General features: G+C 43.8%; 3 protein-coding genes across 3 annotated transcripts in view; 2 read left to right on the forward strand and 1 right to left on the reverse strand.

The window, feature by feature from the left end:
• The first annotated feature begins 221 nt into the window (after positions 1-221).
• On the forward strand, positions 222-3,098 carry LOC136997515 (uncharacterized). Its single transcript, XM_067348421.1, has 3 exons — positions 222-412; positions 597-1,302; positions 2,373-3,098. The coding sequence occupies exons 1-3, from the start codon at positions 361-363 to the stop codon at positions 2,683-2,685; spliced, it is 1,071 nt and encodes a 356-aa protein (XP_067204522.1). The 5' UTR covers positions 222-360; the 3' UTR covers positions 2,686-3,098.
• Positions 740-4,864, forward strand: LOC136997514 (ABC transporter H family member 2-like). Its single transcript, XM_067348419.1, has 5 exons — positions 740-811; positions 3,122-3,210; positions 3,854-3,948; positions 4,015-4,240; positions 4,315-4,864. Exons 2-5 carry the CDS (start codon positions 3,207-3,209, stop codon positions 4,770-4,772), a joined length of 783 nt encoding a protein of 260 aa, XP_067204520.1. The 5' UTR covers positions 740-811; positions 3,122-3,206; the 3' UTR covers positions 4,773-4,864.
• Positions 4,865-15,525: 10,661 nt separating this feature from the next.
• LOC136997089 (putative leucine-rich repeat-containing protein DDB_G0290503) overlaps positions 15,526-16,901 on the reverse strand; it is a 65,919-nt gene continuing 64,543 nt past the window's right edge. Inside the window, exon 5 of the mRNA XM_067347338.1 lies at positions 15,526-16,683. Coding sequence (XP_067203439.1) covers positions 15,877-16,683 — 807 coding nt within the window. The 3' untranslated portion in view covers positions 15,526-15,876. The remainder of the gene's footprint in view (positions 16,684-16,901) is intronic.

Genomic DNA, 16,901 nt, shown 5'->3' on the forward strand with positions numbered 1-16,901 from the left:
GTATAAACTATATAGCATCCTGCGCGTGACGCGCGAAATCATTTGAGAAAGAGAGAAATTATACAGAGAACTTAATAAAGAGAAATTATATCTTATTAATATAAGAACTATCAAAGAATTTAAATAAATTAAAAGATCAGTATGAACCGACTGTACTCATGTAAGTGATCACCCCCACCCATTAAGTAACGGCAAAATCATAGTACGACTAGTCGGTTTGGGAGGGAGTATATGAGTGCAGGCGGTAAATACAAAAGATCAGAATATTGATTTGTCGTACAAAGCAATATTCACGTGTGCGAAATAAGGTAAAATAACAAAGAGTAATGTTTGGCAGGAAGCAGAGATATATATTCAGAGATGGAAGGGCAAGGAAGAAAAAAAGACGACCAAACTTCAAAAACAACAAAAGGTAAATTTATTTCCTAACTTATATTCGCACACAATAAATAAAAATTGTGGAGAAAGAGAACAAGAATATGGATCCATAAGTATGTGGTAATATGTCCAAGGACATATAACATGTACGCTGTTCGTAAGTCCAAACATTAATGAGAATATAATCTACATGCTAATCATATTAACCGAAATTACAGAGACACAAGATGAAAACAAGGCCATACTAAACACAATGGTAAAACTACTAATACAACAAACCGAAGCAACTACAAAACTAGGCACATACGTGCAAAAAATGTATGAAGGGATGGAGACCCTCATAACATCAATAAAAGCACAAGAACAAATAGGAAAGGACCTAAAAAAAGTGACCGAGACCTGTCTAGCCGACGTCCGCACCCTTTCAGAGAAAGTAAGAGAAGTACCAACAAATACAGAGATCTCAGAAATTATACACTCTACTGCTATCGAACCAAATAATACAGAGTGGTCAGAAATTCAAAATCAAACAAATAATACCGAGAATATTACTCATATGCAATCACTAAATGAAATGACTAAAACCTTTGCAAATTTAAATAAAACTTTAGAATGCAATATACAAAGAAAATTTAATATTAAAAGAGATTATAAACTAACAACTAAAAGCAATCTAGATCTATGGTTAGATTCCTTAAATTCAGAATTAGCTGCGAACGATTTATTAGAAGTATTAAATAATAATAATGACAATTCAGAGAAAACAATGAAAGAAAAAAATATCATTAGAGACATTATAATAAATCGACTCGACTCTAAATACCATCAAGAAATCATAGAATTAAAAGACCCCAAAGACATATTACTAAAAATTAAAGAAATTAAGAGACTAGAGACAAACATGACGCACGTTACTGTAAAGGTGCCTTTTCACGCTGACGCTCGACGCTCATTTTTAGCGTCCAAATATGTCACGTGAACAAAGTTGACGCTGGATGTGAGAAATGCATGAAAAGAGTTTCTCGTAAAATTTAGCGTCAGTCAGCGGTCTGCGTCGGTATTCATCGATATTTGTATATATCAAAACTGCTAAAAGTTTTTGTCACTGATTTTGTTCAGTTAATTTTTTCACTTGCTTTATTAATAATTACTGTTTTAAATATTAAAAAAAGTGTAATTAAGTAGGAATAAGATAAAAACCTTTGGTTACCAGTTTTACTTATTTTATCGAAAATGCTAAAAAAATGTTTATTAATAATTTTTTTATTATATGTTTACAAACATAAAATATTTACTTCATATCATATTATTTATTTTGATAAGTATACAAAATGTATATCTTTTCAATTAAACAAAGTTTCATATTATTGCAAACTTTGATAAGTAGAGTAGGAAAAACGATATTAGAATAGTTGTTCAGTATTAGAAAATTTCTAATGTAATACTTAAGAATAGCATTTTTCAAAGTTAGAAAATTAATTGTATAGAATAAAAATGCACAGCATATTTGTATATATTATATTTCAAGCTTTTATTTATAATAAAATAACTTTTTATTGAATTAAATTTACATAACATTGATATTAAATTTACATAATTAAACATATATAATATAAAGATAATTATAAAAATATATTTTGCAAATAAATACAATACTGCTGATTCTTCCAAACCTCAAAAAGTATCATTTTTAATTCATTACTTATTCATTCTTTTTATTTTTTTTATATATATGTAGTATTGGATAATAAATTCAATTATTATTTTTTATTACTTAAATAACATCCATTTTTATTGACAAGGTTAAAAGACCACATGAGACATATGCAAATCCAATAGCGAATAGCACGCACAGACAGATCATCGCACAGATCGCACGACTTGACGCTAAAGCTAAAAAAATCCAGCTTTTTTTTCTTGACGCTAGCGTCAACTCGAAGTCACGTGACTATGGGCAACGCTGAAACGAGCGTCCCATGAATTTGCACCTTAAGACAAAAACTCTATAGCATTAAAAAGTCACAAAAAGAAAAAGCGGTTGATTTCTTCGATAGATTTGACAATATCATAAGAGAATACGAAATTTGCAATTCCGAAATAGAACTAACTGAAAAAGAAATAAGAGCTGCCTTCTACAATGCAGTGTCTGACTCCAGCCCGGAGCTGAGAACGGCATATATTGTAAAAGGTCAAACAGGTCCAGAAATGACCATTGAACAAATGAAGACTTGTCTCTTACAGATAGAAGCAACAAGACAAAATACAAATACATTTTGTATACTTATCAAAATAAATAATATGATATGAAGTAAATATTTTATGTTTGTAAACATATAATAAAAAATATTACATATAATAAAAAAATTATTAATAAACATTTTTTTAGCATTTTCGATAAAATAAGTAGAACTGGTAACCAAAGGTTTTTATCTTATTCCTACTTAATTACACTTTTTTTAATATTTAAAACAGTAATTATTAATAAAGCAAGTGAAAAAATTAACTGAACAAAATCAGTGACAAAAACTTTTAGCAGTTTTGATATATACAAATATTGATGAATACCGACGCAGACCGCTGACTGACGCTAAATTTTACGAGAAACTCTTTTCATGCATTTCTCACATCCAGCGTCAACTTTGTTCACGTGACATATTTGGACGCTAAAAATGAGCGTCGAGCGTCAGCGTGAAAAGGCACCTTAAGAGTGCGCAGTGATAGAGTGATATATATTTGTACTAAGGAAGGAGGTCGGTTGTGGACTGATTAAGGCTGTCCTTCGTTCAACCTCGCGCATTCTGCCAGTCTTAAGTAATTTCAATGAACTCATGCGTAAGTACATCCAAATAGAAGGATGTTACAAGTAATATGTTCATGTTCTCAACTTATTTTTATTAATAAAAATGCCTCTGAAACTGGCTTAGAAACTATCTGATTGGCTGAGAAACCACATTTAAGACATTTTTATTGATAAAAGTGAGTTGAAAATATAAGCCTTTATGTACACTTTGTGATTCTATTATAATACAATGTGTTTAAAATATGTTGGTTTTCAAAAATGCTTATTAATTGCACTAAATTTTAATTATAATGTTTACTTTATTACTATTAGAATTCCGGGTTAATTTCGTTTTCTATCCAGCAAAATAAGTAGCAAATTTCCTAACATTATATGACTTTTTTATATACTAATAAAATTCTAAATGTTGTATTAAAACATATAGCTTAATATTTATATATCTTTACATATTTTTGCTAGTCATAAATAGCGCACTGTATTTATTATGTGTTTTGTGACTAGTATACAAATGTAAAGGTGTCCTTTACACAACACTTAGAATTTTATCAATATATAAAAGATGTCATCCACTATAAAAATTGTTTCTTATTTTGCTGAGTAAAGAACGCAATTAATCCGAAATTATATATACATTTATATAAATTTTTTAAATAATAATTTATTATTATTTAACAGACTTAATGTCCGAATATTTTAAAAGACATCCTATGAAACATGAAGACCGAGTTGGAGATCTTCCTGTAGGTTATAGGAATATTGAGCGTAACGAGGTAGATATGCTAATTCTATTTTCAAGAATTTCCTGAATCGATTCATAATTTTTGCTCTACTTATAGATTCATCTTGGTTATGGAGTATATATATGTGCACGTCAATATGATGCAGTATGTGTAATTTCAAAAACAATGCCACAGTTTGTGAAAAATTTGGCTATCGCAGTTTTTGGCATTAAAACTCTTAAAGAAAGTTCAGTAACTGGTGCTAGATCTAATAGAAATAAAAATAAAACACAAGAGACAGCTAGACCAGCACTAGATTCTACTAAGTTACAAGCCTTAAGAGGTAATTTGTTGTTACAAAAACTTCAAACAGCTTATATTTCTTATTGTGCAAAAAAATTTTCTTATTGTTTGTAGCTGCTGTAAAACATTATGCAATGTCTGAGAGAGGCCAAGACGAAATAACAGCAGACTATGAGGCACAACAAATTGGAACTCACATAGCACATAAGATTTATGAACTTAATAATCCACCAAATCGAAATAAAGCACAACATAAAAAGGTTGTTTCTGCACAAGTGTGTGAAGTTATGAATAATTTTGAAAACACTAGTAACGATCCAAATGATAGTAGTGTGCCAAATAACGATAATTCCAACGCATCTAGTTCTCTTTCAGTAACTGAAATGAACAATTCTTCGAAAGAACATGGATTGTTTGAAACATCATTATCAGATAGTAAGAATAACGAATGTAATAATGTAACATTTTCTAACAAAGAGAATGATGAAGAAGAAAGTAGTATAGTTAGTTCAACAATACATGATATTACTGACACTAGTCGAAATAGTATACATGACAACAATTCAGATTAAATATTATAAGACTTTTCTTCAATATATTACCAATTTAGTAATTTGCATTTTTTATAATGTTTGCTGTCAAGTATTTTTCAAGATAAAACATTTTTTTTGTATTTTATTACTTCCAATTTTCTGATTTGTATTTTTTTATTTTTGTTACACATCAAAAATATAATTTTTATGTTCTGAAAGATAAACTACAAATTAACATTTATAAATGTTATTAATGTGTTTCATATATATATATATGCAATATATATATATATATATGTATATATATATATATATAATTTAATATGTCATAAATCTCATCTTGTTTAAAAACTTTATAATTATAAATATATATTTTTTGGTTTATCCAATAATTCGTCTTACAATGTTGTACAATACCTAATCTCTATTTATTCCAATTGTCCCTTCCTTTTACTTATTAATTTTTTTTATTTTCTCCATCTGTTTACTTATAGCGTTTTCGATTATACAGGATTTGAACGACCCAGGGTTGATCAATCACTATTTTACTATAAATGCAAGTCTTTCATTGGTGGAGAGGTTGCAATGACGTCATTAACCAACCCTGGGTCGTTCAAATCCTGTATAATCGAAAACGCTATTAGGGTGTTTACGATAATTCAAATTCGAGTTAGTTTCACTAGGGCCAAAAAATGAGATAGACATAACCATCTAGAACCTTTATGATTCATGACAACTCGACGCTGTCTTGTATCAAGATCTATAGGGAGAAGGTTACCTCACGCGCAAAGAGGGACGCGCGGCAAGAGGGGCACATGCCGAGCGGGGTGAGCGGCAAGAGGGGCACATGCTGAGCGGGGTGAGCGGCAAGAGGGGCAATGATGATCTCATCGACTAACAGTAGCTGTCTCTCTCGCACGCTTTAGTGTTTTCTCTCTCGCTCCTTTAATATAGAAATGCTTTGTGAATGCAAATGCAAATGTGAATATTTATATGATAAAATTTACAGTGTTAATAATTTTCAAATATTTGCTAATAAAATATTATTGAAATGTTTCTGTTGAAATCTTAAAATAATTCTTTAAAACAAATATGGGATATATGTTAGGGATCATTAAATATGCGGCAATATTGTGATTATAAAATTATATAATTATCTATAATAAAAATTAAGTATAATTGTGGCGGCTCACCGCCACACCGCTGCACTGACGCGGTATAATACACCGCGGCGCCGCTACGCGCCGCAGGCCTTCTACCTGTTACAAGCTTGCGGACCCACCGCCAGGTTGCGCAGGCGGTGAAGAGCCTTCTCGCGATCAAGCTTCGATCGACGAGATATAAAAGAGCTGCTCCGCAGATCTTTCCTCACTCACTCGCTTCAAGGCGAGCTCTCACTAAGGGCCCTTGAACGGAGTCACAGCTCTGCTTCGAAGAGCGCAACCAGCAAGTCTTCTCGACTTTTCACAGTGCCTGGGAAGGCACGGAAGCGAAAGACTCAGTCTCAGCTCTGACCGCACACCTCACGTAGGATGTACAGCTACGGTCAGCTGACGCACCAGCATCGCCGTCGCCACCACAGACTCTACAGCGGAAAATAATTCCCTTAGAGTTCTGTGCCCGGTTGACTCGGCCCCCACGTGACACTCACGTTCCGGGGGACATCCGAATGCGAAGGCCTCTCCCGCCTCGGCTCGCAGACTCACTTGCGCCATCGAGAGCCGGACGGTCGCAGCGCATGGCACAACGGAGACATACTCCACCGCAACGCAAACCTCGCCGCCGGGATGCAACACGCACCCTCGCATGAATCGTCCTGTTAAGGACCCGATTCCAACCACGCAGACGCGGCCGGTAATATCTTACCGCGCCCGTCACCTTTCATTCGAAACTCGCGGCCTTACACTCCGCCGCGAATGCGCCGCTGGCGCACTCAAGTTACACACACACCTGTACATACATACTTCTCTCTGACAAAGAAATAAACACATTTCTACACAATTGACTCTATCTCACTTCTCACCAAGTCGAACACAATCCATTAGGCCATACGCCTATAATAATAAATATAATAAGTATAATAAGTATAATAATAATAAGTATAATAGCATAATATAATAATAATAAAAGTATAATAATAAAATTTTTATAAGTATCTATAATTATAAAAATACATATATATTATATTAATCTGTTAATATAAAGAAATTTATTAGCGTTAAATTAATTAATAATTTTTTTATATTTATTAGCGACTCTTCTTTCATTATCATCTGCTTTTCTCTTATTACCTACGTGCTTGCGATTTTTTTTGGCAGTATTATAAAATTTAATACGTTGTGACGACGCCTTAAGGCGTCATCCCTACGAACCGCCAGTTCGGAGACCGAGCCCGGTCCGAACGGCGGCTAGGTGGGAGCCCGTCACGGGTGGGGATCACCGTGACGGGTATAAAAGGCCGGTCTCGGCCGAGACCGGGACAGTCCCGTCCGGCCTCGAGCGTGACACCTCGAAGCCAATCCTATACGAGCCAGGGCGCTCCCTGACTCTACCGGGTGCTCCCGGTTCCCGACCGATCTCCGTATACGAGCCAGGGCGCTCCCTGACTCTACCGGGTGCTCCCGGTTCCCGACCGATCTCCGTATACGAGCCAGGGCGCTCCCTGACTCTACCGGGTGCTCCCGGTTCCCGACCGATCTCCGTATACGAGCCAGGGCGCTCCCTGACTCTACCGGGTGCTCCCGGTTCCCGACCGATTTCCGTACCCGAGCCAGGGCGCTCCCTGACTCAGCCGGGTGCTCCCGGCCTCCGACCGCGTGCGCTTACCGCTATACCCGGCTTACCGCTATTCTGTACGGTACCTTGCGTTTACCGCTTTTCTTTGTATTCGTTGCTTTGCATCTTGCGCCTACCGCTATTCCTTACTTTCGTTACGGTATCTTGCGGTTACCACTATTCCTTGTATTCATTACTTTGCATCTTACGCTTACCGCTATTCTGTACGGTACCTTGCGTTTACCGCTATTCTTTGTAATCGTTGCTTTGCATCTTGCGCCTACCGCTATTCCTTACTTTCGTTACGGTATCTTGTGGTTACCACTATTCTTTGTATTCGTTACTTTGTATCTTACGCTTACCGCTATTTTCGTTACGGTATCTTGCGTTTACCGCTATTCTTTGTATTCTTTACCTTGCGCTTACCCCTATTCTGGGTACCTTGCGTTTACCGCTATTCTTTCGCCTAGCTTGGCCGAACCAAGTCCGACGGCAGAACACCCTGTATATATTGTACATAAGAAAGCTAAAATATATATCATAGTTTACGACTAACCGCGCCTACTTATTTGGAGTCTCACCCGTTCCGCATTCCGAATCCTGGCACCGGCGAGCTTAACCGTGCTAACCGCTCCCATACGGGGAGCCGCACCGTTACATGGCGCCCGAACAGGGACCGTAAACCCGAGACTCCAAATATAGTAGTGATCGATGCCCAAGTGGGTATATGCGCTGAGCAAGGAGGAAGCGAAGAAAATCTTGGACCGACACGGCCTGGACAGCAGCGGGAGGTTGGACGAGCTACGCAAACGGCTCGTGATATTCGCACGGCAGAACCCACACTTCGAAACAGACGACATGTCCAAGCCGGGGACAAGTGGCTCGGTGGCCGACTTCATGGGGAACGAGGCCCCACCACCGCCAAGCCTGACCGAGAGAACTCAGGTTCTCAACCAGATCCGGAAGTGGGGACAGCACTTCGATGGGAAGGACCCCATCACGTTCATCGAGCGCGTGGAAGAGCTGGGCCACGAGTACGGGTACGAGGAGAGTCACTTACTCCTCGGCCTACCCGAGATGCTAAAAGGCAATGCCCTACTATGGTTCCGGAACAACCGGGCCGCCTGGGCAACATGGGCCGAATTCCGGTGGGCCTTCCGGACACATTACTTACCGCCGGGGTACCAGAAGCAGCTGAAGAGGGACATCCAAGGGCGGCAACAGAAAGCCGGCGAGCCATTCCGAGACTTCGTCACCGTGCTCCAGACCATGATGCGACGGGCCGGGGGGTTCTCGCCGGAGGAACAGCTCGAACAAATTGTGGAGAATATGAGCCCCGACTACCAGCTATACATTCCGCCGGGCACCGTCCTCAGTATTGAAGACCTGACCGCACGAGTGGCCGAGCTCGAGAAGATCCAGGCTCGCCGGAAGGAAAGGCAGTCTGACTGCCCGCGGTCGACCCAGGCTGGCCAAGGCAAGGTAGCCTCCACCGTGTACAATCGAACCGAGTGCTGCTGGCGCTGCAAGCAGCGAGGACACACCCGGCGAGACTGCCGCCAGCCCGCCAAGAAATTCTGCTCGCAGTGCGGCCGGGATGGAGTGTTGACCCGGGAATGCCATCCACCGACGGGAAACGGCGTAAGGGCCGGGAAGACCGTGGCAATCGCTCGGCCCAACTCCGAATCAGATATCGGCCACGACCATACCTGCGCGTGCAGATCGGAGGCCGCACCGCCTGGGCCTTGCTAGACTCGGGATCCGAGATATCCTTGCTGAGTGCCCAGACCGTCCGCGCACTGGAACAACACGGCTATCGAATTGCCCCGGGGCACGGCCAACTACACATGGCAGACGGCACAAGCACTGAAATACAAGGCCGTGTGGAGGTACCGGTCGCGATACCCGGCCGAACGGTGAAGCACCGATTCGCGGTCCTCCCCGCATTGGACACACCGCTCCTCATCGGCACGGATCTCTGGGCCAAGCTGGGGATCGCTCTCCCACCACCACCACGTGACCAAACGCGATGGGTACACCAAATCGGAGCCGCACGCCGTGACCTAAAGGAAACCGCAGACCAGGCGCAACAGCTAGAGGCATTTCTGGCAGAAGAACTGCCCAAGTTCGACCGAATTAGAGGGCCCACCGACCGGACCGAGCACCACATCCGGCTGAAGCAGGCGACTCCGATCAAGCAGCGGTACCGACCGAGGAACCCGGCCATGCAGGCCATCATTGACCAGGAAGTCGAGCGGATGGAAAAGGAGGGCATCATCGAACCGTCCACAAGTGCCTGGAGCTCGCCGGTGGTGGTAGTCAAAAAGAAGGACGGCACCTACCGCTTCTGCGTTGATTACCGAAAGCTGAACGAGGTAGCGGAAAAGGACGCCTATCCTCTTCCACAAGTGACCGCGACGCTCGACAAACTCAGAGGAGCACAGTACCTGTCGACGCTGGACCTCAAGAGCGGGTATTGGCAAGTCCCGCTGACAGAAGCAAGCCGACCGCTGACCGCTTTCACCATACCGGGACGGGGGCTACGCCAGTTCAGAGTGATGCCATTCGGACTCCACTCGGCACCGGCTACGTTCCAGAGGCTGTTGGACTCCGTCTTGGGGCCGGAGTTGGAGCCTCACGTGCTCGTCTACCTGGACGATATAGTGGTAGCGAGCCCCACCTTTCCGAATCATCTGCGCCACCTGGCAGAAGTCTTCAAGCGGCTACGGGAAGCCAAACTGCGGCTGAACCCGGATAAATGCCACTTCTGCCGGCCCAGCCTCCGATACCTGGGCCACATCGTGGACCGAGAGGGCGTACGCACGGATCCGGAGAAGATCAGTGCTATTGCCAACTGGCCGGCACCGACAACCGTACGCAGGATACGGCAATTCCTCGGGATGGCCTCGTGGTACCGAAGATTCATCGCCAACTTCTCCACCATCGCCGCACCGCTCACTCACCTGACCGGGAAGAACGTCCGGTGGAAATGGACGGCCCAGGAGGAAGAGGCCTTCCAGAGCCTAAAGAGGGCCCTGACTACCGCTCCGGTATTAGCCTGCCCCGACTTCAGCCGCCCCTTCATCCTGCAGACAGACGCCAGCACGGTGGGGCTAGGGGCCGTACTCACCCAGCCGCACGACACCAAGGAACGTGTGGTGGCCTTCGCCAGCCGCACCTTGAACCAGGCAGAGCGGAATTACAGCGCGACCGAGCTGGAATGCCTGGCGATCGTCTGGGGCATCCGCAAGATGCGGGATTACCTGGAGGGCTACCACTTCACGGTGCTTACGGATCACCAGTCTCTTAAGTGGCTACAGCGACTGGAGAGCCCCGCCGGACGACTAGGCCGATGGGTAATAGAACTCCAACAGTACGATTTCGAGATCCGTTACCGCCGAGGCGCACAGAACCAGGTAGCCGACGCTCTTTCCCGGGAACCGGCCGCGAGCGCCATCCAACAGGGCGACCGGAAGGGGTGGTACGAAACAATGAGGAACGCGGTCGAGCAACGGCCAGAGGACTACCCGGATTATAGAATTCAGGACGGGCAGCTCTACCGACACATCCTGCATGACCTCAACTTCCACGAGACACCGGCCCACGACCAGTGGAAGTTATGTGTTCCGAAACACCAGCGTGCCGCGGTGCTCCAACGCATGCACGACGAACCGACCGCCGGTCACCTAGGGATCGCGAAGACGATCGCACGGACCGCCAGACGGTACTTCTGGCCCAACATGTTCCGGGAGGTCGCACGATACGTGCGGAGCTGCGAGAATTGTCTCGCCCACAAGGTGCCCACGCAGAGACCGGCCGGAAACCTGCACCCCACGGCCGTAACCGCACCCTGGGAACGGGTTTCCATCGACTTAGTGGGCCCGTTGCCCAGATCTCACCAGGGGCATACATGGCTACTCACCATGCAGGACCGATTCAGCAAGTGGCTGGAGATGGTGCCGTTACGGAAGGCCACGGCCCCTAACGTAACGAGAGAAGTAACTCACCGGCTGGTTTATCGGCATGGCTGCCCACACGAGATCAGCTCCGACAACGGGACGCAGTTTTGCTCGCGCGAGTTCCGGGAACTGTTACGGACCTTCGGCATCCGGCACCGAACCACTCCCGCGTACGCACCTCATTGCAATTCGGTGGAAAGGGCGAACCGAACCATCAAGACAATGATCGCCCAGTACGTCGACCGAGACCACCGGAATTGGGACGCCCGTATCCCGGCCCTGCAATTCGCGTATAACACCGCACGCCACGAGAGCACCAGTTACACGCCGGCGTACCTCAACCACGGGAGGGAACTAGCCGCACCACACGCAGAAGACCGGAGCCGGGACGGCCCACCGCCGGGAGCCGAAAACAACCAGCGACAATTGGAGGAAGCCTACGAGGTCGTGCGCATACAGCTCGCCAGGGCGTTCCAACAACAGGAACACCACTACAATCTGCGACGCCGTGAGTGGCGGCCAAAGATCGGCGACCGGGTATGGAAACGAGACCGACCACTGTCCACGAAAGCAGAGGCGTTCAACGCGAAGTTAGCGCCGCGGTATGTTGGCCCAATGACCGTGCGACGGATACCTTCACCGGTCATTGTCGACCTCCAGGACTCACGTGGGAAGTGGTACCGACATGTGCACATCCAGGATCTGAAGCCAGGCCCACCGGACGATTTGGAGATAACCGAGGAAGAGCCCGCCGCGACGGGCGATGAGGTATGTGCAGTGTCGGTAAGGGAAAACACTGCTGACCGACCGAGCTACCGAACCGAGCCCACCGGAGAACCGCTAAAGGCCACCGGCAGGCGCCACGGGCGATCCTATCGAGTGCGGCATTTAGCTCACACGCCAGTCATGAGGAGATCGCACACGATGACGGACAACCGACAACGCGAGGTTGAAGAGCTCTTCGGGAGCATCAGCGACAGCTCAGGAGACGAGGGGCCCCAACGCCCTTGCGGCCCTCCCGTGTCGGCGCGCGCACCTCGGGTCGGCACTACGATACAGAGGTCGGATGCCGACCAACGGAGGAAGGCGGAATGGCTCGCCTCCCCACCACCGCTGCGGCCGGTACGCAGGCCGCGTACCGAGATCCGGCGGTTGCAGACGGCCGCCGGGCCGAAGATTCCACCCCGATCTGCCATCCTGAGGGCAGCGGCCGCTAGTCCGCCCGGGATTCGGCCACCCACGGGGCCTGCCCAAGCGAGGCCTACGGCGCCGGCGCCCTCTAAGGTAAAGGATGCACGACCTCCCGCGCCTGACAACCAGGGGAAACCACTCGGCCGCCCCGGCACGGCATCAAGGGACGACGTGCCGCAGCCACCGGTCCCGGGGCCCATCGAGTTCCCGGCGATTCCAGTCCGCCTCGACGACGGCACCCAGGTCGAGGTGCCTCATTGGGCGGTCCACCGAAACCGCAAGTACCGGGTGATGACACCCAACGGTAAGGTGGTACTGAAATTCGACCGGAGGGGTAAGCTCCGGTCAGTCCACCGAACGGCATCTCCAAAAGGGGGAGGTGGTGTGACGACGCCTTAAGGCGTCATCCCTACGAACCGCCAGTTCGGAGACCGAGCCCGGTCCGAACGGCGGCTAGGTGGGAGCCCGTCACGAGTGGGGATCACCGTGACGGGTATAAAAGGCCGGTCTCGGCCGAGACCGGGACAGTCCCGTCCGGCCTCGAGCGTGACACCTCGAAGCCAATCCTATACGAGCCAGGGCGCTCCCTGACTCTACCGGGTGCTCCCGGTTCCCGACCGATCTCCGTATACGAGCCAGGGCGCTCCCTGACTCTACCGGGTGCTCCCGGTTCCCGACCGATCTCCGTATACGAGCCAGGGCGCTCCCTGACTCTACCGGGTGCTCCCGGTTCCCGACCGATTTCCGTACCCGAGCCAGGGCGCTCCCTGACTCAGCCGGGTGCTCCCGGCCTCCGACCGCGTGCGCTTACCGCTATACCCGGCTTACCGCTATTCTGTACGGTACCTTGCGTTTACCGCTTTTCTTTGTATTCGTTGCTTTGCATCTTGCGCCTACCGCTATTCCTTACTTTCGTTACGGTATCTTGCGGTTACCACTATTCCTTGTATTCATTACTTTGCATCTTACGCTTACCGCTATTCTGTACGGTACCTTGCGTTTACCGCTATTCTTTGTAATCGTTGCTTTGCATCTTGCGCCTACCGCTATTCCTTACTTTCGTTACGGTATCTTGCGGTTACCACTATTCTTTGTATTCGTTACTTTGTATCTTACGCTTACCGCTATTTTCGTTACGGTATCTTGCGTTTACCGCTATTCTTTGTATTCTTTACCTTGCGCTTACCCCTATTCTGGGTACCTTGCGTTTACCGCTATTCTTTCGCCTAGCTTGGCCGAACCAAGTCCGACGGCAGAACACCCTGTATATATTGTACATAAGAAAGCTAAAATATATATCATAGTTTACGACTAACCGCGCCTACTTATTTGGAGTCTCACCCGTTCCGCATTCCGAATCCTGGCACCGGCGAGCTTAACCGTGCTAACCGCTCCCATACGGGGAGCCGCACCGTTACAACGTACATAGGTTCTTTGGAGAATAAATGCACGTACTAGCTCCTCAGGTATGTCGATATTTTTCTTCTTTACTATTGCCATAGTTAAGTTTTTAACAACGGCAGGTCCTTTTTGTAAACCATCTTTATGAAATTTACAAAAATATTTATCCATTTTTTTAACTTGGTTCAGCCATTCTGTAGATGGCTGTGTCAGTCCACCATAAGAAATGTGTTGCAACCAATTCGGGAATACATAATTATGTTCAATATTTGACTCATATGTATAGCACCCCAAAGTTGGATATTTTGTTTTATATTTTCTGGCCAACCAACCTGCTAAATAAAGTAGACCATCTGCTTCACTATCACATTTTATATTTACTGTTATAACGTTATAATCGCAATGTGTAATGGAGGAAATAGTCGATAAACTCTGGACTTCGAATGGTTTTTCTTCGTAATCTGAAGGTTCATCAGTTTTTTCATCACATTCAGGTATTGGAATACCTGAAGCTTTAATAACGGACGAAGACATATATTCGTCATGCACTGCTTCATGCACGTTGCGGTTTTTTTGGACTACACCTGGATTCTTACCAAGGATAATCATACGTATTCTATATTGAGCATCTAATGGGGTAGGGTGTTCATTAGAATCACCTTTTCCACGTACTTGCGAAAAAAAATTTTCAAGACCATCCTGATTTAATTTATAAGTAGCAATATACGATATGCCATATTTAAGTTTCATTTCAACATATAACTGTTTTAATGAAGCAATTGATATAAGAAGTCCTTTTTGAAATATTTGAAGAACTTTTTTCGATTGACAACGCATTGCATTTATCATGTTGTAGACCGTATCGAGAACTTCATTTTGGACGTTGATATTGAGACCATATGGTTTTTTACAATCTACCTTTCCTCCAGTAACATACGAATTCATAAGGTCCCACCACTGGCTGATCTGTTCAATGAAGTTTGCAGTATCGATTGCCACTTTATTATCCAAACCTGGACGATATTGTTTCAGAGCAGTTGCAGTCGTATGCGACAATAATTGAGCTGCTAATGCAACATTTTGTCGTTTAATTTTTTCACAATAAACGTGACCATTTGTTAATTTATGGCAAGAATTAATCTCAGAATTAGTTTCGGCGATTAAACATCGTAATGGTTCTGCTGTTATTATAGTTTTATCTGCTAATACAAAACCAGTATCCAATAGCCAATTTCTAATTAATTTTAGAATGTGTGGTGCATCTGCGAACACATAAACATTTTCTTTGGTTATCGGATGCGGAAAATATGTTTTTCCAGTAGATATTCCTAAAGTTTTCCATAGACCGACGTTGCCACCACCACAGTCTGATACAATTGCTACAACTGAATACGAAATATCATTCAATTCTTTTATTATTTGATATATAATTGTTTCAGTCATTTTTGTATCGAATTGGGCGTATACTGGTTGCTTCCAATTTCCGAACAAGCTCCGAACCATTGCTATATGCATGTATTGATGTGGTCCAATAATTTCGTCGTATTTCCGATCATACTCGTATAAAGCGTTGACTTTCATTTCATCGAAATTTAATACCGTAACTTTCTCAATTTCGGACAAAGATTCTCCTTTTATTTTCATTAAATGTAACACATCTTTCAAAATACCTTGCCGCATATTAATAGTAGAGGCCCATCTCTGTAGTGAAGAAATTCCAGGCAAAGGGTAATGTAATTTTTCTTTTAAATATCTGTAACCTTGTTGACTATAATACCGTAAAGCAAATGCCCGTGATATATCATCTTTTGACCAAATTACGTATTTTTTTTGTTTAGTGCTATATCAATTTGACATTGCGTTAATAATTTATTTAAACAACTATTCAGTCGATTATTATTATTTTTAAGTTCTATTATTTCTGAATTTGTCGCATTCAATTCGGTAATCGCTGCTTCGTACTTAGCTTTGAATTCATTTAATTCTATTTCTAAATTCTTACGAGATTCTTCACTCTCCTTGAATTTTTTGGTTACGCAGTTGAGTCTTATATTAATAATATCACAGAAATGTTCTTCTGTTTGAGTTATTGCATCTTCATAACATCTTAATTGATTATTATTATTTTTAAGTTCTATTATTTCTGAATTTGTCGCATTCAATTCGGTAATCGCTGCTTCGTACTTAGCTTTGAATTCATTTAATTCTATTTCTAAATTCTTACGAGATTCTTCACTCTCCTCGAATTTTTTGGTTACGCAGTTGAGTCTTATATTAATAATATCACAGAAATGTTCTTCTGTTTGAGTTATTGCATCTTTATAACATCTTAATTGATTATTATTATTTTTAAGTTCTATTATTTCTGAATTTGTTGCATTCAATTCGGTAATCGCTGCTTCGTACTTAACTTTGAATTTATTTAATTCTATTTCTAAATTCTTACGAGATTCTTCACTCTCCTCGAATTTTTTGGTTACGCAGTTGAGTCTCATATTAATAATATCACAGAAATGTTCTTCTGTTTGAGTTATTGCATTTTTATAACATGTATTTAGCAATGGATTTTCATCATGTGTTGGTGAGGACTGTTTGAAAATTGTGTGACCTGATTCAATGTTCTCCTTTGTAACGGTTCGCCTTTCTCGACGCCGCGGATCTGCTCGCCGGAGTCAGGATTCGAGAGAAGGAGGGAAGCTTGATCGATCACTCCATGAAATATATTAAAGCTGCGTTTATTCAGTCAATTGTGGTGAAGAATACAAAGTGCGCTTCTGCGCGGACGTTCCCTCTTAAGGTCTATGGCGTTCACTTACACTAACGTTAACTACACTCTATATAA

Source organism: Linepithema humile, chromosome 1 (assembly GCF_040581485.1).
Source record: "Linepithema humile isolate Giens D197 chromosome 1, Lhum_UNIL_v1.0, whole genome shotgun sequence".
In the NCBI taxonomy this organism is placed as follows: domain Eukaryota; kingdom Metazoa; phylum Arthropoda; class Insecta; order Hymenoptera; family Formicidae; genus Linepithema; species Linepithema humile.